This window comes from Polypterus senegalus, chromosome 1, assembly GCF_016835505.1.
Source record: "Polypterus senegalus isolate Bchr_013 chromosome 1, ASM1683550v1, whole genome shotgun sequence".
Classification (NCBI taxonomy): Eukaryota; Metazoa; Chordata; class Cladistia; order Polypteriformes; family Polypteridae; genus Polypterus; species Polypterus senegalus.
The window spans coordinates 85,704,370-85,727,638 of NC_053154.1; the positions used below are offsets into that span (position 1 = coordinate 85,704,370).

General features: G+C 39.0%; 1 protein-coding gene across 1 annotated transcript; it reads left to right on the forward strand.

Moving 5' to 3' along the window:
• Nucleotides 1-600: 600 nt before the first annotated feature.
• LOC120528570 (cocaine- and amphetamine-regulated transcript protein-like) lies at nucleotides 601-23,196 on the forward strand. The gene is made up of 3 exons (XM_039752752.1): nucleotides 601-1,100; nucleotides 12,438-12,521; nucleotides 22,710-23,196. Exons 1-3 carry the CDS (start codon nucleotides 966-968, stop codon nucleotides 22,815-22,817), a joined length of 327 nt encoding a protein of 108 aa, XP_039608686.1. The 5' UTR covers nucleotides 601-965; the 3' UTR covers nucleotides 22,818-23,196.
• The last annotated feature ends 73 nt before the right edge of the window (nucleotides 23,197-23,269 follow it).

Here is a 23,269-nt window from a genome sequence, read left to right on the forward strand (position 1 = left end):
TCGTAAACGTCTCAGTTCACAGCAATCTTTCGAATTTTTGCACCATGGCTTTTTTTCTCGTTTACTTTTTTTCTTTGAATTCTATACAACTTTCACGCACCGTCTATAGTTAAAAATGTAAACACCATCCGAGATTCTTCCTGGAAGGCAACAGAACATTGCCAATGCTGATAACAGGCTCACACATAAGAAGAGAAGCTAAACCGCTGCCGCATCTTACTCAGTACTATTAAGGGAAGTTGTTTTTCCTTCTTGGTTAAATGAACCACTTGATGCTGTTTGGTTGCAAAGCCCGTCTAAAAACGGAAAGGATTAAGCGAGTAATTGAGAGTAGATTAAATAAGATACTTTCTTTCATTTTCATTTTATGTAACAACTAAGTAAGTGACGGCTACGACAAAGTGGGTCAGGAATAGATCCGAAAAGCAGTTTAACTCGTTCTGTGAATTAGATATACCAAATCTGACGAATATACTTTTCACTTCCAGTTGCTGTTTAGAAGTCTGACAATACATTTTATGTACTATCATCCTTTAATAAAGTGTTAAATTAATTATTATAATTATTTGTTGAAAAGAAAGTCCTTTGAGGTGCCTGTCGATACTGCTTGATATTATTTAAGATATTTAACATCCATTTAAAATTGTTTAAAAACTTGCAAAACATTAAAAATGTGCTAGCAATAGTACCGTTACATATTCTTAAATTCTTAAGTTGACCAGTCAATTATCTTACTGTTTAAAGCTCTGGGTTTGCTCGCAGTTCCGCTCGTCTGTATGTACAGCTGTGTGCGCGGGCCCGCCGGCAGGGGCGCGCGCCTCTTACTTTTCTCGGCTTCACGCTGAGTGCCGCTAATTTAAGCACCTCGGACAGCGACGGAGTAGCAGACGATTAGTCGCGCTCTGTGAGTACGGATCAATAGACGCGTCTTAAAAGTTCCGACAACAAACCTCTGTGCTGGAGCTATGAAAAAGGCCATCGTATTTATCTTGATTTTGTTCTTTTTAATGTACTCTGTTATCCAGTCCCGTCGTGTAGAAGACAGGTGGCTGGACGAATTTCCTGCTAAAACAATTGATAGCGAGCAAGAAAAGGAACTGGTAAGCGTTTTGGTGTATTCATTTCGTTGTGCTTCTTTTGTTCTAGAAATTCACTAATTATACTTCAGGTGTGGAACTCGTCTTTACTATTCCTCTATACTGAAAGTCGCTCTTCTTTTTGATTTACTTTACTGAAGGTTTTAAAATTAATTAACTTGGCAGTTTCATTAGACCTTTCTGAGCCCCAGCTCTTTTAAATGCCAATGGCTTCAATTGACTCAACCTTTAAAATAGATCATTTCGATTTACATTATTTTGACTTTATTGCAGCTGTCCAGGAAAGCAAGATTATGTAATCTGGAACTCTTAGCTCCATGTGTACCTCCTTTTTTCCCTTCTTGAAAGGTATTTTAAAACCATATTTGACTGCATTTGACTGGAATGCTTAATCCAAGACATTTGCTTTAATATATAATTTCTTTTCAAAAATGTACAATTTCATTAGCAATGTGTTGATATTATTAGATGGTTTTCTGAATTACTTGGGAAAAGTTGCATTAAAAATGAACATATTACTTATTCTGACATAGTACACTCTCATACCCGATGTCTGATATTTTTCAAGTACATGAATGATCATTGTAATGGAGAAGGGCAGCTTTAAATGAAACAACTTCTTGTGTGTAGCACTCCTACACAAGGCAGTACATAATAATCTTCTCACACGTGCGACTTGGGAGTAAGGAGGTGATCTTGTGATGAATCTACATATGCTGTGTACAGGCAAACGTTTTATTGAAAGTTTTGATGTTTACCTTTTCATCATTTGGAATTTTAACAGAATGTTATGTTATGCTATGTGTGTTATTCTCAAACAGGCTGTGCAATGAATATGGATTGTAAGATATATATGCTTTAAGGATTTAATTAAAGAGTAAGGTAGAAATCAGTAAGAGCTTCAGTACAATATCTTAATCAAATCAGGCCAGATGGATGATTGCTTTCTTTTCAGAGTACAGATAAATTAAAAATAAAGTTCTATAAAGAAACTGCAAGCAATCTGGCTCTTTTAAGGTAAGCAGTCATGTTGTGTAAATAATTATGAAACAATATATGAACAAGCTTTGAGAAAATGTATTGTAATGGTGATAGCGGGTGGACAATTCATATGAATATTATTAACATCTACATATTAATAACCATAAATAAGTATTTAGTTAATAATACTTTAATACAGAACAAATTATGTATTCACTTCTCAAGCCTGCTGTGTCAGTTTCAAAGGCATTCAGAGCTCACTCACATACACCAGGCTAACTAAGAGAAACCACTTTCAATTAACATGCACTTCTTTGGGACATGCAGTGAAAGAAGACTGTGTGACTGGCAAAGAAATACATGCACACATTAGGGCACCGCAGACAGACAGTCAAGGTCAGGCTCTTTGATTTAGTTACATTCATATTGTACAGCGAAATTCTTACCTGCATACAGTTCCTCACAGACCAAATAATCAACATAAAATATCAGGAACAGAAAAACCTCAAACTTAATTCTAATATTAATAATAATCATAATAATAAATAAATAAATTATATTATGCATTACATTACATACACAAGAATAACTCAAGATGTGGCACTTAATTCACTCAGTTGATTACAGACAGTTAGTCGCATATAATAGTTGATTTAACTGCGGCTATAAACTATTCTTAAACCTAACAGCTGTATGGTGGCCTTCTGATTGAGGGAGAAAAATGTCCACGTATGGTGATTTTATTCACCATCGTTCTGAAGAGTGGTGATACATTGCATGTTGGTTCAGACATTGACCTGACCAGAAACCGAACCTTAGCACAGTGGTTCTTAACCTGTGGGGAGGGCCACCCTAGGGGGCCACGAAGTAACAAAAAACAGCGGCGCGAAGATGTGAAAAAAAGAAAACAAGAATCAAAAATATGAAAAAAACATCTGTTGAAACCAAAACAAATTAACTTAAACTACATTCTGATACTAGAACAATAAATATAGAGTTAGATAGATAAATGTCGATAAAAGTTAAGTAGGTATAATAAAATATGCATCTACATTTCAAACAAAATGTTAGTGGGAGCGCGATTAAAACTGTTATGAAAACTCGGGTCGCAAATACTTAAAGGTTGAGAAACGCTGGCTTAGTATCTGAAGCTGTAAAGCAATCACCATGTGGACAAAGTACAATTCACCTCTTAATGTAATTACTACAGTTTCTGGAGCCTCATGACCAGACTTAAGGAGGCAGCTTCAGAAAATTGGAACCACTAAAACAAATATTTACTTATAGCTGTTTAGCAAGGCTTTCACACAGCAGGATCTTCACATGTGTTAAGTAAAATAGTTATTTGATGTCCATCCATATGCTGTACCTGCTGCTCCATCACAGAGGTTATATGAGTAACTCCGACAGTTAGGTGGTTTGATCATATTACTGCCTTTCCATAGTGGTTAAGATTACAAGCTTGGAGCTGTCGCCAAGCTTTGTTTTCCAAGTAAACCTTCTTCTGTATATAAAAGCTTCTGTATATCCAGTTATATATATACATATAAATAAATAAATATATAAAGAAAAAAAATATATAAGATAAATAAATATATCCATCCACTTATCCATTATCCAACCCGCTATATACCCAACCACAGGGTCACAGGAGTCTGCCGGATCCAATCCCAGCGAACACAGGGTGTGAGGCAGGAAACAAACCCTGGGCAGGGTGCCAGCCCACTGCAGATATATATATATATATATATATATATATATATATATATATATATATATATATATATATATATATATATATATATATATATATATATATATCATATCCAGAGTTGGGAAGCTGGAGCCTATCATGTCAAGCAGAGGGTGCAAGGCAAGATCAATCCCTGGACAGGGTGCCAGTATATTGCAGAGTGAACACACAAGGGCCAATTTACCATTGTCAATCCACCTAATGTGCATGTATTTGGATTGTGGGAGGAAATAGGAGTACTGCAGGAAACCCATGCAGACATGCCGACTCCTTGGAGGGCGGATCTTAGATGTGAACCCCAATCTCCTTGTTACTATCCAGCAACAAAAAATTGAATCATAGAGCTTTTTCTCTATCTGTTTCATTGTATTTGACATGTTTGTTTAGTAAATGTGTAACTATTTGTTGACAAAAAACTCTCTTTGTATTTTATTCTCTTCGTAGTTTCAATAAACTCTTCATTTTTGAGAGGTTTTTCACTTCCAAGCCTACTCTGTACGAGTGTGGGTGTCTGTGTAAGTGGGTCCTGTGGTTGACTGATACCCTGCACTGGGTTGATTCCAAACTTGTGCCTGATACTTCAAGGATGAACTCTGGGTCTCCTATAACTCTGAAATGTATTAAGCAAGTTTGAGAATATTATGTTACATATTGTTAATGTTTTAAAAGTTAATTTGTGCTTTTAAGAGGTGCAGTGGGTAGCACTTCTGTTTCATAGATTAACTGGCCTGGGTTTCAGTTCCATGCCTAGACATTGCCTGTGTTGTATTTACGTGTTCTCCTCCTGTCTGTGGGAGTTTTCTCAACACATCAACAAAGATGTGCAAGTTAGGGGAATTTGAGATTTTCAACTGAAACCTTTGGGCCTTAATGGGTCCTGCATGGACTAGTGTTCTTTCTAGGGCTGCTTCCTGTGACGTGGCCAGTGATGCCAGGGTGGCCTCTGGTCCCCTACGACTCCAAGTCAGATTCGGCAGATTTGGAAACTTATGTTGTTTCCCAGGAGATGGCAGTAATGAGTACTCTATTATGAATTCCTAATAGTTCAATAGTTCATAAATGATTGTCACTTTGGATACATAAGTGAATTATTAGATCACTTAGGGCTACATGTGTAGCGGTGGTTAACACATCGGATAAAAAAGCAGTAAAATGTAAAGAGTCCTAATAATAATTCCTCTTCTTACTCGTGGCTGGAACATTCATGAACCCAAAATGATCGGGGCCGGTGACAAACAAAGGATCCTAGCAAATGTGGAGCAAGGACTAACCGCGAAAAGACTTTATTGACTCTGATCAAAACATGTGAAGAAAATTTACTGCCAATTGACAATGTTTGTAATATTTACAATGATTGTATTGGAGAAACTAACATTACTATTGCATCATTGCTAGGGGATCATCTGTTATGGATTGCTCTTGTTTACTGTATGCTTTTAGAAGGCTAGAAACTAGTGAATATTTATGCTTTAGCAATGGAAGCAAAAGAAATTAATTTTTTTTTTTGCTATTTTCTTTTTCATTGCCTCTTTAAGTCTGTTTTTGTTGAACGGTGAACTATTCCATGCCAGTAAATTTTGTTGTATAAATATCTACAAGTGCCAAATTGATGCAAACAATATATTTACATAGTGATCATGTGGACAGAGAACATTAAATGTCATGCACGTATTTAGTACCGTGTGTAATGTCTGCTCATCAGACGTAGTTCTGGCATCTAAGTTTGACTCATTGATTGCGTGAGCGGAGTACAAGAGGGGCTGATTGCCTCAGATATTCTAAATTCTACATGCATTTGTTCTCATTGTGAATTCATCCATCTATTAATTCATTTGCCAACTTGCTTATCCTTTTATGATTAATGGCGAGCCAGTGCCCAAGTTAGCAGCACAGGAAAAAACAACCCTGGACAGGGTAGTAGAACATCGCAGGGCCCAGTCGCTCCATAGCCACTGACACGGGGCCAGTGTAGAGTCACCAGTCCTTAAGGGTATTAGTTTTACTTGGAGAATAACCTTCAGAGACAGAGGAGAACATGCAGACTGCACACAGACAGTGACCAGGCTGTGGGTTCAGCCTCCAGGAGAGCTGTGTGGCAGCAGTACCAACCTAAGATGCATTTGCTCTGTCTCTTTTTTTAGCTTTCCAGATGGTATAAGCAGCAATAAAATATGTTCTTGCTGTTATAATGTTGCCATTAAATTTTTTGTCTCAAGTTAGGTTGGCAAATATTTATTATAATCAAAATTCTAACATAACTTTATATACTCCATCCATCCATCCATTTTCCAACCTGCTGAATCCGAACACAGGGTCACAGGGGTCTGCTGGAGCCAATCCCAGCCAACACAGGGCACAAGGCAGGAACCATTCCCAGGCAGGGTGCCAACCCACCGCAGGACACTTTATATACTCTTACCTGTTAATTGGGTTCAGAGTTGCAGGGGACCAACACCTCTCTTTGAAGCATCCGATACAAGGCAAGAACTCAGGGCACCACCTGCACACACACTCACTTGGAGTTAATTTAGAATGGCAATTGTCAAAGATTTCTAAATGCAGTGGTAAATGCTGCCATGATCATTAGTTTATGTGGAATAAAATACGAGTCTGTTTTTAAAATTCCTCTTGATGATCAAATGGCTTTAATTGAAAGCATTAACACATTTTTTGAAATGAACAAAAATAGTATGATTTCTAACATATTAAACAATGAGAGGGAGCAACACAAACATGCATACAAACTGGCATTGCGTAGGAAGATAAATAGTTCAGAGGCTTTTACTAAAATGTACTTTTTAGATGTTTGCTTTTAAGTCCAGCTACTTTCACATAGAAAAATGAAATAACAGCGTCTGTGGAACCATCCATCCATTATCCAACCCGCTATATCCTAACTACAGGGTCACTGGAGTCTGCTGGAGCCAATCCCAGCCAACACAGGGCACAAGGCAGGAAACAAACCCCGGGCAGGGCGCCAGCCCATCGCAGGGCACACACACACACACCAAGCACACACTAGGGACAAGAACCAATGCTACTTAAAGACTTTTTAAAAATGTCTTGTCACACTACGTTTTCACGAAACTTTATTTTTATTTATATCACACATTATTTTTCAGTCCAATTTTAAAACATCTTACTAATGAGCCTCATGAGACTGAGATTTGAAAATCTCAGTTACTTAATAATAACATGAGAATCTTTGTAATCTTTTGTCAGTTCTCACGAAGTAATTCTCACAAGTGCAGTGATTATTATATTTATCTTGAATACAGACTTATAAAATACCAAGTTCCTGAATTGAGTCACAGCAGAATCAGAACATTAGTGATGCCATGAATATTAGTAGTAAATCAAAAGCACTAGTACTGTGAGTGCTGTGCAGAGTGGAGGCTGAACCTCTGTGTTTTTCTCAGTTCATACTGGGGTTCGTCAGGGGTGAGTTTTTGCTCCTGCTGTGTTCAGTGCTTGGATGGACTGGGTGTTGGGCAGGGTTGTGGGGTCCAGCGGCTGTGGGTTGGTGAAGAAAGATTCAGTCACCTTGACTTTGCTGACGATGCTGTGATATTTGCAGAGTCAATGGAGGCTCTGATCGGAACTATCAAGAAACTGAGTGAGGAGTCAGAGTGTCAGGGCTTTCGAGTGTCTTGGATAAAAAAACATTCAATGACCTCTTGGGCACTGCCATCAGCAGTGTGTCTGTCTGTGGAGGGAGTGTCGACTTTGTCGAGAGGTTTACTTAGCTTGGCAGTGACATTCATGTCTCTGGTGACTTTTCCTATGAAGTCAGTAGATGGATTGGGAAAGTATGGGGGGCCATGAGGTCACTGAAAAGGGGTGTGTGGCACTCCTGATATCTCTGCAAAAATACAAAGGTCCAAATCTTTAGAGTCCTGGTCCTTCATGTCTTGCTATATGGTTTAGAGACATGGATGCTGTCTAGTGATCAGAGACAAAGACTGGAATCCTTTGGTACCATGTCTCTTTGGAGAATCCTTGGGTACCACTGATTTGACTTTGTCTTGAATGAGCAGTTGTTCATGGAGTCCCGAATGAGGCACATTACCTGCATTGTGATGGAGTTACAGCACTATGGCCATGTGGTGCAATTTCCAGAGGGTGATCAGGCTTGCAGGATCCTCACTGTTGAGGACCAGGCCAAGAGAATGCCCATATAAAACCTGTCTGTGGCAGATGGATGGTCATTTCCAGAGGATGGGACTGAACTATGTGTCTGCCTGAGGGGTTACCAACCAGGATCTCGTGTGGTGAGGTTTCATCGTGCGGTGGGTGTGGCAACATGCTGTACCAGTGCATGCTCCCCAACCCGACCTAACCTGATCAGGAAACCTGGGCACTGAATGCTTGTGAAGATATAAATAAAAATGAATTAATAATGAAAAATCAAAGGATAAATTCAGTTCAGTTTTAATTGAATTCAGTTTATTCCTATTAAGTACTTAAAAGACCAGAGTTCTTTGCAATGATTAAAAATATATTATAAAAAAAGAAGTGCAACATAAACACAAAGAATAATGTTAGACATAAACATGCATTATATAGTATATATGAAATATTTCCAGTATACAGTATACATAGTTTTAGAACTCTTCTGATTTTTTTCTGTTTTTTTTTTTTTTTTTATGTAAGCAGTTTAAGTCCGGTGAATAACCTGAAATTTTACAAATGTATGGCATAAACAATCAGAGGTAAAAAAGAACATTTAGGTTACCAAAAACTGAAAAATGATATAACAAGTAATGGGTTAACAACTTAAAGCTTTTCTGCAGCAATGGAAGTTCATATGAACAATTCCTGCGGGTGACCCAATTTTTGTTGATTACTTACAAACCTACTTACTGTATACAAGCAGTGTTGGAACAAAGGCTGTGTTGCTAGACCATCTTCATAATTATTTGAAAACTGTTGTATCATATATTGCAATCTTAATGGCAAGAAAAAGGCAGTTTAAAAAAGGAAGACAGACAGACCATTACAACTCATAGGATTTCAGGTTGTTCCTTTAGAGAACCTGTGAAGAAAACCAAGATGCCAGTGTGAACAATGGGAACTTGGAAATTGGGGGAAACTCTGAAAGGAAAAGGTCTGGCAGACCCAAAGCCTAAACAGAATCAGAAGACAGCTGTGCAGTATTCACATCTCCAATCATTTATTTATTATGTGTGTTAATTTAGGAGTATTTTCAGATTGGTGTTTCCAGGTCCAGGCTAATCTCATTGTCGTATTTTGAAATTTTAGCAATGACTTACTTACATCCTCTCCTCACAGTTGAAAGTGAGACTTGGAACATAAGAACATGCATTTGGCAAACGAGAGAAGACCATTCAGTCTGTTAGGCAAGCATGTTTACATAATAGCGAAGCTGTCCCAGTATTCCATAAAGATATTTAAAGGTTGCCAAGGTTTCTGACACAACTACACAGATTAGTATTTTGTTCCAGATTCCCACAACTCTTTGTATAAAGAAGTGCTTTCTGGCTCCAGTCCTAAATGCACTTCCCTATTAATTTCTACTGGTGTCCTCAATTACGTGAATCACCGTTCAGCAGTGTTGCTACATGTATTCTATCAATACCTTTGAGAATTGGGAAGTCATGGAAAAGGTCCCCATACAGTCTCCTTTGCTTGAGACTAGATAGATAGATAGATAGATAGATAGATAGATAGATAGATAGATAGATAGATAGATAGATATGAAAGGCACTATATGATAGATAGATAGATAGATAGATAGATAGATAGATAGATAGATAGATAGATAGATAGATAGATAGAAATGCATTATATAAGATAGATAGATAGATAGATAGATAGATAGATAGATACTTTATTAATCCCAATGGGAAATTCACAAAAAAAGTAGCAAAAAGTAGTAAAAAGTGTCCAGGGAATGAGTCCACATAAAATAAAGTGGTAGGAGTGATCAGTGAAATAGAGAAAAAGGTAGAAAGTCATACACAGAGCTGCTGGAAAGGCTGCCACTCATTTTAAAATAATTAAACAGGTTTAATTCCACGTGAATGTCTGATATGTCCTAAAATCCAGGGATACACTTCGTGACTCTCCTCTGCACGACTTCTAGTGCTGCTATGTCTTTCTTGTAGCATGGGGACCAGAACTGCACACAATACCCCAGATGTTGTCTTACTAGTGTGTTATATAGTCTGAACACAACATCATTTGATTTATATTCAACACTTTCTATGATATAACCAAACATTTTATTTTCCTTTTAAAATTCTTGTTTACTTTTAACCACTGTCCTGTGAGGTGTCTGTCACACAAGCCTTTAAATCACTACTCTGAGGGACTTCTGGACCAGGCCTTAAAAGAATTTAGGAAGCGGTGGAGCCATTTAGGAGTGGATTGCTAAGGGAGATTCAATCATTAAATTAAGCGCCCTTGGAAAAGGGAGGAAATGCAAGTCATCTTCTATTCTAAAAATTGAAGTCAAGGTATTGGTCATTTCACACACAGATTTCCCACAAGTTCTCCACGGCCTCTCCATCTCTGTTGGAGGATCAGACACCCTTAAGAGCACATTTGGGTTATCTGTCATCAGCTAAGACAGTGGTTCTCAAACTGTGGGGCAGGCCCCCCTAGGGGGGCGCGAAGTAACAAAAAGGGGGCGTGAAGATGTGTAAAAAAAGAAAACAAGAATCAAAAATATGAAAAATATATCTATTGAAACCAAAACAAATGAACTTAAACTACATTCTGATACTAGAACAATAAATATAGAGTTAGATAAATGTCAATAAAAGTTAAGTAGGTATAATATAATATGCATCTATGATATATCATTAATTAAAAAAGAACAAATTGGTATTAGTGGGCTCCTTTCAAAAAAACGTTAGGGGGGGGGGGCACGATTAAAACTGATGAACTTATGAAAAAAAAAACTTGGGTCGCAAATACTTAAAGGTTGAGAAATGCTGAGCTTAGAGTTGCCCCCTAATGTTTTATGCAGATCTTGTCAGCTTCCTCCAAATATGCAAAGAGCTCTCACATTAGAGATTTCACTTCTGGGACAAACTTTTTCAGATTTGGAATCTACAGATGTGCTCTGCCTGTTAACGTGAATGCCTCTCTCTCTTTCCATGGTCCTACCTTGGTCTTTACTCTGTCCTGTATCATCCTGCTACTTTTCTTAGTCCCTGGCTACTCTTGATGCAAGTCAGTTTTTAAATGTGCATTCAATTAATATTGATCTAATCCATAAGTATTGGATTTCAGATGAACCACATTGCTGCCTGTGTTTTTAACAGTAATCCATTCACATTACTAGGATGAGAAGACACATCCAGCAGAGTGACAGAGGGTTGCCTCACTAGCTGTCTCCATTGTTGGCTCTCATTTAAAGCAGTGTGCTGAAGACATGTTCATATTCGATGTACATCCTTGGGCCTTGTTTTTTGACAAGCTGCTTTTGTAAATGAACAATTGATTAATTTTGGTGGTTTTGGTGCAAGCCACAAGTCTTAAGATGGATTTGCCTGCCATAAAGTGTTTCTGCAACTATAATCATCTTCTCCTCCACCTCTGTTACAATGAAACAGACAAGATAAAGTTAAGTCTACAGATATCTGACATCTTCATGCTGTCATATTTGTCGCAGTTCAAGCAGCCAAAGCAGTGAGCTGAAACTATCAATTCTCAGGTAGCTTATTACTCATTTGAGATACAATTTGCTGAGCATAATCCTGGCCAAAGGTGCTGTTGTTTTCAGGTAATTTAGCATTTTTATCCAAATCAAGTGTAACAATAAAATTGTCCTGGATATTGTGAAAGAAACAAACTTCACCTTTGTTTGGCATGAAAAAAGATACCTTTGATACCACAGTAAAAAAAAAACTTTGAAGAAGAGCAGGATAATATTAAAACACTAACTTTAACAAATGCACTGATGATGCTGTTTTTGATTATCATTGAATGCATTGAACATATACTCTAAACATCGTAACATAACATTTTCCAGAGATCTCAGATTAGGTAGCTGATTTCACAATAGTCAACATCAGTTACTGGGGTTAACTATAATTAATTATGCAATGTACTTCTTATACGTATAGTCATTAGTATTCATTCTGAATGTCATGATTAGTTTTTGCATGAATTCATTCAGTAATTTCTACATCCTGAATGCTATTTTTAGGTCCTTCGATCGCTGCCATCTTGAGAGATGTTGTTGGTGCCATTGCTAGGGGTGTGGCCTCTAGGGTCATGACCCACAGGTAACCAGAGCAATGGGATAAAAGATCAGATGGGGGAGTTCCTTTCAATATACAAACTGCAAATACAAACCTCCTAAATCAATTAAAAAATACTGAAACCTTTTGCTATTGTGCTTCTTGCGTGTTTCATTTGATTTGACATTTTTGCTAATTTTTTTTGACTTTGATGGTCAGGAAACTGACCAGCTGAAGCTGCTGGTCCCAAGATAGCTGTTGAATTTGAGGAGAATTCTGGGATATATGAAACAAACACATACAATATCATACAAAAATGATTACAGTATACTACTATTAAAATTTCTATCTCAAAACTGCATTTAACAAAAGAAATTGTTCTGCTTATTGCAGCTTGGTGCTCTTCAGGAGGTTCTAGAGAAACTTCAGCACAGAAGACTGTCAACATGGGACAAGAAGTTTAGTCGAGTTCCTAGGGTAAGAAAGTTTGTCATGTAAATTTGAACTTCAGTTGTACATTATATTCTGTTTGTTTGGTACCTTTTCTTATACTCTTAGCCTGAAGGAATTTGTAATTATTATACTGTAACTGTACATCTTATAATGAACTTTTCAATATCATTCTGAACAGCCTAAACTCAGCAGACTGCCATGGAGCCTCCAAAGCTGGCTCACTACTACTTATAATTCTGAACACCAGACAACTTCCTTTGGTATTAAATTTCCATTAAAGATTTTTTTTTAATTGTTTTTGTACAAAATACTTTTATTAGGTAGAATAAGGACAACATTTATCAACAAACAGTAGTATTCTAATTGGAGGATTTTAATTTGGATGGATAGACTTGAATGCTGTATATGGAGAATACAATTGTTACTATTAATAATATGATTAATGTTTATAACCAGTAATGGCATACTTCACGATAACGTGCAGTGAATACACTTGACTTATAGTTTTCATACTGTGAGAAGAATGAGTCTCCAGACATTATAAAGGTTTGGGGCAGCCACCCGTATATTACATCCCAGCTGCAAAAGTTTGAAATAATTGAACAGAGAAGTTCACAAGACTGAGTCCAAAACAGAACTGAATACTTGGAGGTAAGATGGTGGTTTTAAGGGCTGGGGAAAGAAATGATGTCATCTATGCCGGAACCAGAAGTGACGTCATCAGAAGTGCCGGAGTCGGAAGAGACATCATCAGAGGTGCCAGACCTGGTGAGATTTCCCGGGAATGGACTGCAAGAAACTGAGAGAGACAGTCAGCACACTCTGCCACCCCCTGGTCTGATGTAGTATTACATTTACTCAGGCCCTTTAGCTGTCTCCTACTCGCACGTGTGTGACAATATTCTTTCTCTGTACGTTTAGCATTCGTTTGCTCAGAGGTTGATACTCTTGCTGCTTCCTGAGCAGCTCTTCTTTCCTCCACCCTAGTGGCCCGCTTCTTCTCTTCTTTTGTCGGCATCTTCTCGTGTTAAAACTGATTAAGTCAGATTTATGTTATAATTTCTTAGTACGTTTTTCTTACTTTTTCACTTTAGCTGGCACTTAAGTGTTGAATCTGCCTATCCAGATCCAGGATATACAGGGAGTATGGACTTTTTGGTTCAAATCCCATCTTATTCAGTGTTCTCCTTAAATTATGTGGATTTTTTTCCAAGTCTGCCAATTTTCCTCCTACAATCCAGAGATGTGCACATTAGGCTATGGGGCAACACTAAACTAGCCCGTTGAGTTAATGTATGTGTGAAATGATACACAGGTGTCCAATAAGGGGAAGGTTTCTGTATTGCTATCCTCAAGTGAATTTAATAGCTTAGATCATAGATGGGCCTTCCTTGACTGTGAACACATTTGGCAACTAGATCCATGGGTGTGCATGCAGGTTCTCATGAAAGAGCTGTGCACTGATGGACTGAAACACTCAACGATCAAGGCTGTTTCTAGCCTTTTTGAGGACCATATGCAAGATTCTGTTTGGAGGTCCCTATTTTTATAAAACTACAATGAGGAGAGTTCAAACCCTTTAAAATGATCTGTGGTGATGCATCAATCTGTTACACTTTGTGAACATTGCCCCGGACACAGACAGGCAGACACGCTCAAGTCACCCACCACACCTTTATTTTTCATCTCTAGTTTACAAAAGTCCATGCTCACCAGCCCCAATACCCCTCAGTCCAGGCCAACACAATGCCCCCTCTCTTCTTGTTTCTTCAGGCCACCTCCTGCCTTCTCCAGACCTTGTCCTATCTTCCACCCGACTCTTGTCCCTTCTGCAGGGAGGCGGCCCCTTTAAATAAGCACCAGCTGTGTTCCCGGCAATCTCCCACCGACACGCCCCAGTGTGGCGGAAGTGTCGGCTGTCTCCCCGGAGGCACTCTGGGTGTCCCCGTTTTCTCTCGCCCCCAGCACATCCTGGTGTGGCGGAAGTGCTGAGGTCTAGGGTCTTCCTGGTATTGGGGTCCCCCTGGTGGTAACCCCGGGCCCCTACAGGGTCGAGCTTCCCAGCTCTTTACGCAAGGCCTCCAGGTCGGTTGCCCCCTCGAGGTCTGGAGGAGGCACAAGCCCTCCTCCTGTCTTCTCAGGCATCCCGGCTGGGTACCACCTCCATCCCGGTATGACATCTTTAAGAAAACAGTCTAGATTGTAAATCTAAAATTCAAATTAATGATCTCAAGTTGACCCAAGAAATTTAAATCTACAGAAAATAACAATGAGGATGCTCTATATCCATAATTTCAACAGAAGCAGCATTTTTCTCAAAAATGTTTATTTCAACATGACATATAATAACAAAGTTTTCTCCCCTACCACCTAAAACAATAAAGAATAAACTAGGCCATTATCCAGAAGTACATAAAATAAATTAAAACAATTGTTTAGAATAAACATTTAACTGGCATCCTGCAAATGACAAAATGAGAAACAAAGAATGATTAATGCTGATTAATATGGCTTTGCCTACCGTTACTTACCTCCTAAAGTTTATTTCAATTGATTTTTACTTGCCGTTTTAGAAATCAATATATCCAAACGGCAAATCAAACAAAAGTTCATGTGAACATGCTTTCCTTTATGTGTTTTTTAAGATCAGTGGGTGAATTTTGAATGCTATCAGCACGTGTTTTTATTGCTGGCACAAAAGACAACACATTCAACAAGGCTTATTTTTTTTTTTGCCAACCACTTGTATGGGGCATATTTTATGATCAACTTGTATCTTTGATCTCATTAATAAGTCCAGCGTTGCTTGACATTGGCTTGCCCATATCGTCACGATTTAAATCAGCACAGTTGCTGCTTGTGCTGTTCCTTTTGCTTCTCTCCCTCACGCTTAGTGTTTTGTATATGAGGAAATCAAAGACATAAAATGTGCAAAGAAATAAATAATGGGGTAATCCCTCAGTTTTGCATATATATGTGAATAATTTAATAAAATTATCTGACCTAGTTTCCCCTATTTTTTGGAGGCAGAAACTTGCTGGCAAGATATTAACAGATATTGTTTTCATTGTAGGGAGTAGTGAGAAGTCAAGCAAAATGACACCTTTTATTGGCTAACTAAACAGATCACAATATGCAAGCTTTCGAGGCAACTCAGGCCCCTTCTTCAGTCAAGATGTAATTGGATTTTTTTTCCTTTGAAATATAGTGAGTTAAAGTAGAAAGTCTCAAACAAATGAAATGCTCTAGTAAAGATACAGATAGCCTACCTGAAAATTCTACTTTAGAAAAGTAACAAACTTGTTTTACTTTGTTACTTCCCACTTCTGACCAATTTGCAACATTGTTAACAAATGTTTTACATTTATTCTGACCAAATTTTGTTCTATTTCCATTTTACAGCACCAGAGGGATAAGCCCTTTTTCATGCCATCTTAGGTATCGAAGTGGCTTTGGCTACCATTATTTTCCTCCTGACGTGAGTTGTCAGTGTGTTATTCCATCACACTTGTCAGTAGACAACAGCACAACACAACTGCCTAGTGATAATAATTGATTTTGAACTGTTTGTCCCATAAACACAAGCCAGATGTTCCCAATCATTGCAGCTGTTTTGTGTTATTAAGTTTTAAGCTGTAACAAAGGCGCTATATAGGCGCCTGACCCGACACAGAAAGACACGGAGGCACGTATCAGAATTTTTTCTTCAGCTGTGGGACACGTCTTCTCCGTGCCACACGGCCCAAACACAGTCCCAAAGCACCAACACTAAATCACAACACACTCTTCTCCCTCTACCACCACTCCTCCACAAGCGTAGTCCTCCTCCTCCCGACCCTGGCTCTTCGAGTGACTGGCCCTTTTTATAACCCACCCGGAAGTGTTCCAGGTGCTTGACCACCTGGTCCTAATAGCACCTCCGGGTGGGGCTGAAGATTCGTTCAGCCAGGCTGCTGAGTCTATGCAGCTCCCCCTAGCGGCCATCCAAGCCCCAAACCAGGCTGTGGAGGACTCCATCTCCCATGGAGCACTGCAGGTGGTTGGGGAATCACCGTCAGCGATGGAGGCTGCCACCAAGCGTCCCGGGGGAGGTACTGGAGTGCCCATGGTGGCTCCCCCAGAACATAAGCAACAGGGGCGTCCCTGCCGGGCATGGGACCCGGCTGTCCTTCACAAAGCATATAAATGCTTAATTAAACACATGATGGAGCATAGCTGGATACAAACATACAGGTAATTTCATACATCTCAAATATACTGAGGCTGAACCTGCAGCTTGGGTTGGTCCTAGTTGTGTTGGGGGCCTTATGCATCTGCATAGTCTGCATAGAGCAAGAAATGGCTCTGCCAAGGACACTTCAACATGTGAGCAGGCTAGAGGATAGACCAGCTTGTCCGACATACTGTTGCCTTTGGCAAATGCCCCATGATTATCAGTGGTACATTTGTGCTCACTACATGTAGTTTTCCAGCCAAAATTTTTGTGTCTCCTTAAGAAAGAATTGAAGACTTAACATCCCATCACACAATAAAATACTGCATGGTTGAAAACATTAAAACATTAGAACAATCTAGATGAGAACAGGCCATTTAGCCCAGCAAAGCTCACCAGTCCTATCCACTTAATTCTTCTAAAATAACAGTGAGTTTAGAAAGTCCCCAACGTCCTACTGTCTACCACACTACTTGGTGGCTTATACCATGTGTCTATGGTTCTCTGTGTTAAGGAAAACTTACTGAAATCTGTGCAAAATTTACCCTTAACAAGTCTGCAACTGTGTCCCCATGTTCTTGGTGAGCTCATTTTAAAATAACAGTCTTGATCCATTGGACTAATTCCCTTCATAACACTTTAGTTATATCTCCTCTTAATCATCTTTTGCTTAAACTGAAAAGGCCCACCTCTTTTAATCTTTCCTCATAATTCTTCCCGTTATTTCTAGAATCAGCCTAGATTTTCTTCTCTGGACTTTTTCAATGTCCATTTTCTTTTTCTATGTCTCTATTTGTAGCCTGGAGACTAATACTGCACACAGTACTCCAGATGAGGCCTCACCAGTGCATCATAAAGCTTGAGTATAACCTCCTTGGACTTGTACTCCACACACCGTGCTATATAACCTAACATTCTGTTAACCTTCTTAATGGCTTCTGAGCACTCTTTGGCAGTTAATACTCTCAAGTCCACTGTGACTCTTAAATCCTTCTCCTAAATCTTTCTCATAAGGTGTACTTTTGAATTTCCCATCATATATTCAAACCTAACTTTTTTACTTCCTCTGTAATGATTCAACGGATTCCAGATTATTTGTCAATCCACTTGGTTTGGTATCATCTGCAAACTTAACCACCTTGTTACTTATATAACTTTCCAAATTATTTATATATATTAAAAATAGCACTGATCCCTGTAGGTCACCATGCTTAACATCAACTATTTCTGAAAGTGTTTAGGTCAGGTCAGGTTGTATAGAATGTAGCCACACCCATCACATGATGAAATAGCTTGGAATTCCGGTTGGCAACCCTACAGGCAGACATGCGGTTCAGTCCAACCCTCTGGAAATGAACATCTATCTGCCACAACCGTTACATGGACATCACCTTAGGCTGGTCAAGCCACTGAAGTCCATAACAATGAGGATCCTGTAAGCTGGATCACCCTTAGGGGATTGCACCACATGACCGTAGTGCTGTAACTGATACTCCCTCACAATGCAGGTAATGTGCCTTATTCGGGGGTCCATGAACAACTGCTATTTCAACACAAAATCAAACCAGTGGTACCCAAGGATTCTCAGAAAATACGCAGTACTTAAGCTGTCCATTCTTCATCTCAGGTTACTGGATATTGTCCATGTCTTGCAACCATAGAGCAAAACAGGAACCACCAGGACTCTAAAGACTTGGATCTTTGTCCTTTTGCAAAGATATCAGGAGTGCCACACACCCCTTTCCAGTGACCTCATGACCCTCACATGCTCTCCCAATTTGTCTACTGACTTCATAGGAAGAGTCACCAGAGACATGAATGTTGCTATAGAGGTAAGTAAACCTCTCCACGTGGTCAACACCTTATCTGCAGACAGACACACTGCTGGTGGCTGTGTCCAAGAGGTCATTAAAGGCCTGGATCTTTTTTACCCAGGACACTCTCAAGCCCCAACACTCAAACTCCTCACTCAGTCTCTCAAGAGCTCCAATGAGAGCCTCCATTAACTCGCAAACATCACAAAGTCAATATCAGGGAATCTTTTTTCACCAACATTGGCTTTCTTTTTTTTCTTTCTTTTTTTTTTTGAAATTGGCTTTCTTTTTGACTGCTTATCATTTCCTGGTCCTTCCATTAAACTTCTGCCAACCTGTGTGGCGTCAAAACAGGAATACGTTTAAATGTAAAGCCTGTTATATCACAAAAGGAAACAGGAAATGTGTTTTATTGTCCTTAAGGACACAACTTTGTGCCTGACCCTGTATGTGAACTATGTGGAATAAGTGAGCCAACTACTTTAATGACTTTTCCCCAAGCTGTGTGATTTGAAGCCGGAGGAGAGAGATTGAGTGATTGAGTCCATTTGAGGAGAAGAACATTAATAAGTCTTTTGATGGGTAAAGAGATGTATCTGCATGTGCATTTAATCCTTAATTTGTGTTATTTCTTAAACAAACATGTTCCATTCCTAAAAGTACTAGAAATACATTATTCCAGTATCTTCTGAAACCATCCAAATTGTTAACTATAACCTGACATGGATGTTTGGCCATGCCGCAAACTTCTATGTCCTAATCAAGGTATGTCCAGCTTAATCTCCATCTGCAACAGTTATTGTTGGCATATGGACGCGTGCCACTTTTAGACTTGTTGCAACAGACTGCACAGTGCAATTACTCTTTTATTCAAATGGGTTTGGGGTATCTGTTCATTTGTGTTTTGTGTGTAATGTTGGATTGCGGAAGAGAGGTGAAAAGGAAAGTGCAGGCAGGGAGGAACGGGTGGAGAAGAGTGTCAGGAGTAATTTGTGACAGATGGATTGCTATATCAGCAAGAGTGAAAGGGAAGGTCTACAGAACGGTAGTGAGACCAGCTATGTTATATGGGTTGGAGACGATGGCACTGACCAGAAAGCAGGAGATAGAGCTGGAGGTGGCAGAGTTAAAGATGCTAAGATTTGCATTGGGCGTGATGAGGATGGATAGGATTAGAAATGAGGACATTAGATCAGGGGTTCTCACCGTCAGTCCTGGGGACCCCCTGTTGGTGCAGGTTTTTGTTCCAATCAGCTTCTGTTTTTAATTGAACTCCTGGGCTAATTAAGTGAACTGATATTTCCCAAGCTCTGTGTTTAAGGCACAATATATTAATTAGAAAACTAAGTTTGCTAAAAAAAAAAATACAGTGATCCCTCGCTATATCGCTTCGACTTTCGCGGCTTCACTCTATCGCGGATTTTAAATGTAAGCATATCTAAATATATATCATGGATTTTTCACTGGTTCGCGGATTTCTGCGGACAATGGGTCTTTTAATTTATGGTACTTGCTTCCTCAGTTTGTTTGCCCAGTTGATTTTATACAAGGGACGCTATTGGCGGATGGCTTAGAAGCTACCCAATCAGAGCATGTATTACATATTAACTAAAAATCCTCAATGCTATAAGATATGCATCCCGTGCGGTGCTCGATTGTTTGCTTGTCTCTCTCTGCCTCTCTCTCACCCTCTCTGACATTCTCTGCGCCTGACGAGGGACTGTGAGCAGAGGTGCTGTATGCACAGAAGCTGTTTGCCTAGTGGATACGAACGCACCTCTAAGGAATGCTGGCCGCTTTATCGCGGTGCTTCCAAAAACACACTTATTGATTTTTTGATTGTTTGCTTTAATCTCGCGCTCTCTCTCTTTTTCTCTCTGACTTCTCTGCGCCTGACGGAGGAGATGTGAGCAGAGGGGCTGTTTGCACAGAGGCTGTTTGCTTAGAAGATACTGACGCTCCTCTAAAAAATGCCGCGGCAAACTTAAAAGCACACGTATTTATTTTTTGATTGTTTGCTTTTCTTTGCGAGCTCTCTCTCTCTCTCTCTGAAATCTGCTCCTGAAGAGAAGAAGATATATTTGCATTCTTTTAATTGTGAGAAAGAACTGTCATCTCTGTCTTGTCATGGAGCACAGTTTAAACTTTTGACTAAAATGTGTTATTTCATGTCTAGAGGGCTCTAATGTTAACAGTGTGGGAGAGTTTCTAAGGGCTTAAAATATATAGAAATAACTACACAAACATATGGTTTCTACTTCGCGGATTTTCATCTATCGCGGGGGGTTCTGGAACGCAACCCTGCGATCGAGGAGGGATTACTGTATATATTAAAATGTACCAAGTAGTTATATAGGAATAATGTATTATTTTTCTTTTTAACAGTATTTTCATCTTGATTTTTATTCTACTTTTCTAGGTGTTCTAATTGTTTAATTAATATATTATTTACTAATTACAGTAGTGGGTCTGACTCTAAAGCAGCTGCAGCCTTTGATTATTCAGTGTTGTTTGCCTGGGTGTCTGCTTTGCTCATTTTAAGTTGTCGTTATTAAGATACAATGAAGGGAGAAAAACTGCACAGAGAAAGGGCAAAGTATAATGAAATCAACAAAAGAGAGTTAAGCATTGAAATCTCTAGCAAAAGCAGAAATATTTATAAATGTCTTATGAATGTAAAAATCATGCTGCTATGCTTTTCTGAATGTCGAATAAAAGAAAAATAAATACAGGCTAATTAAATGAGAGGTGTTGTCACTGAATAGGAATCTGGTTGGAACAAAATTTGTGAATTTCCCCTTGGGATTAATAAAGTATCTATCTATCTATCAAAAACCTGCAGCCACAAGGGGTCCCCAGGACCAACTTTGAGAACCCCTGCATTCGAGGGTCAGCTCAAGTTGGATGGTTGGGAGACAAAGTCAGAGAGGCGAGATTGTGTTGGTTTGGACATGTGCAGAGAAGAGTTGCTGGGTATATTGGGAGAAGGATGCTAAGGATAGAGCTTCCAGGGAAGAGGAAAAGAGGAAGGCCTAAGACAGGGGTCCTCAATCCCAGTCCTGGAGAGCCGCAGTGGCTGCAGGTTTTTGTTCTGACCTGGTTGCTTAATTAGAAAGCAATTCTTGCCAATAAAGCACTAACAAGCTATGAAATTAAATTAACTCTGCTATGTCAGGTCATTCTCATATCCTAGATTTTCTTTCCCTTTCTATCATGCAAATGATTTGAAGGCTAAAATGGACGAGTAATTCTCAGTCCTTCACTTTTTTCTCTTCATTTTTCTTCCAAGTATTTAATTAAACCCAATAGTGCAGATAAATACACACAGGTGTAAATGTAAATAAGCTAAATGGAGAAATGCTGCTCTCTCTTGTCATTTGCATGTTATTGATAATAATTAAAATAGCTGTTTAAGACAAAATTAAGCAATAAGGGCTCAAAATCACTAAAGTGAAGCAGAAGTGTTACTTTAGCAATAAGTGCTTTTTATTAAGCAACTGGGTTGGAGCAAAAACCTGCAGCCACTGCGGCTCTCCAGGACCGTGATTGAGGACTCCTGGCCCAAGAGAAGGTTAATGGATGTTGTGAGAGAGGACATGCAGGTGATGTGTGTAACAGAACAAAATCCAGAGGACAGAAAGGTATGGAAGAAGATGATCTGCTGTTGCAGCCCCTAACGGGAGCAGTCGAACGAAGAAGAAAGAAAGAAAGTGTAATGTTGGTCCTCAAGCTATATGTTCTAGATATGCAGTTCATGTATATTATTTGAAAAAAATATACAGTATATAAATTTCCAGTAAATAAAAGTAATCATGTGGGTTAGTCACCATTGACTTTTGTTGCTGTCTCCATGTTAATTGTGTGCACTCTTTTGTTGGCACACTGTTGTTGTGCCCCCCTAATATGTCATATGATGAGTATGCAATTCACCTTGAAATTTAGAGGGTGAAGCCGACCAGGCCAACCTTATCATCTTATTTTACTATTGTGTAGTTATATACTTCATTTAGCTTACACTTTCTGACCTTTTCCCATTTCTTGTTAGGGTTACTGGGTTTACCTTGAACTTCCACTAACTGCAAAAATGCAAAATGAAATTTTCTTTCCTCTCAGATGACATCCTTCAACAGATTCCTGGGATGAAATCACAAAGAATATTGACAATCCTTGTATATTGTTTTGCAGTGTGCGATTGGAGACTACTGCTCAGTGAAGAAGGGAGCCCGCTTTGGGAAACTCTGTGACTGCCCGCAGGAAGCCTCTTGTAATTTCTTTTTCCTGAAATGCTTGTAAACAGACTGCTTCTGTCTCTGCTAGCCTGGGCACTGTATATACACAATATGATAACTGTACAGAAATCTTTATTCTAAGATACAAATGTTTGTTGAAAAAATAATTTATTTTTGTGATCATAATGACCTTTCCTTTTATACCTGGAAAATGTACAATTGCAATTCATTATGTTACATTTGAGAAATGCAGAGGGGTGCGGGCTTCAGGCAATAGCAACCACTGCTTGTTAGATATGGCGTAGTCCTAAACATCACAGATCCATCAGCTTGGATCTACCATTAAAGCACAACATTTAGGACTAAAACGTTCAGTTGTGTATTTTCTTGTTCTGTATAATAAATGGTCAAATTTCAAAATAAAAGTTTATTTTTTGTGTTCAGCTTTTTATGATTATGTTAATGTTTATGAGGTTATGGCACATAGGAACTGTCACATCTGGAGACACCTTCCAC

Bases quoted from the DNA above. Each gene is read 5' to 3' on its own strand.
- LOC120528570 (XM_039752752.1), top strand. From the start codon at position 966: ATGAAAAAGGCCATCGTATTTATCTTGATTTTGTTCTTTTTAATGTAC. The intron at 1,101-12,437 runs GTAAGCGTTTTG...TGCTTATTGCAG, and splicing joins GCGAGCAAGAAAAGGAACTG to CTTGGTGCTCTTCAGGAGGT. The intron at 12,522-22,709 runs GTAAGAAAGTTT...ATTGTTTTGCAG, and splicing joins AGTTTAGTCGAGTTCCTAGG to TGTGCGATTGGAGACTACTG.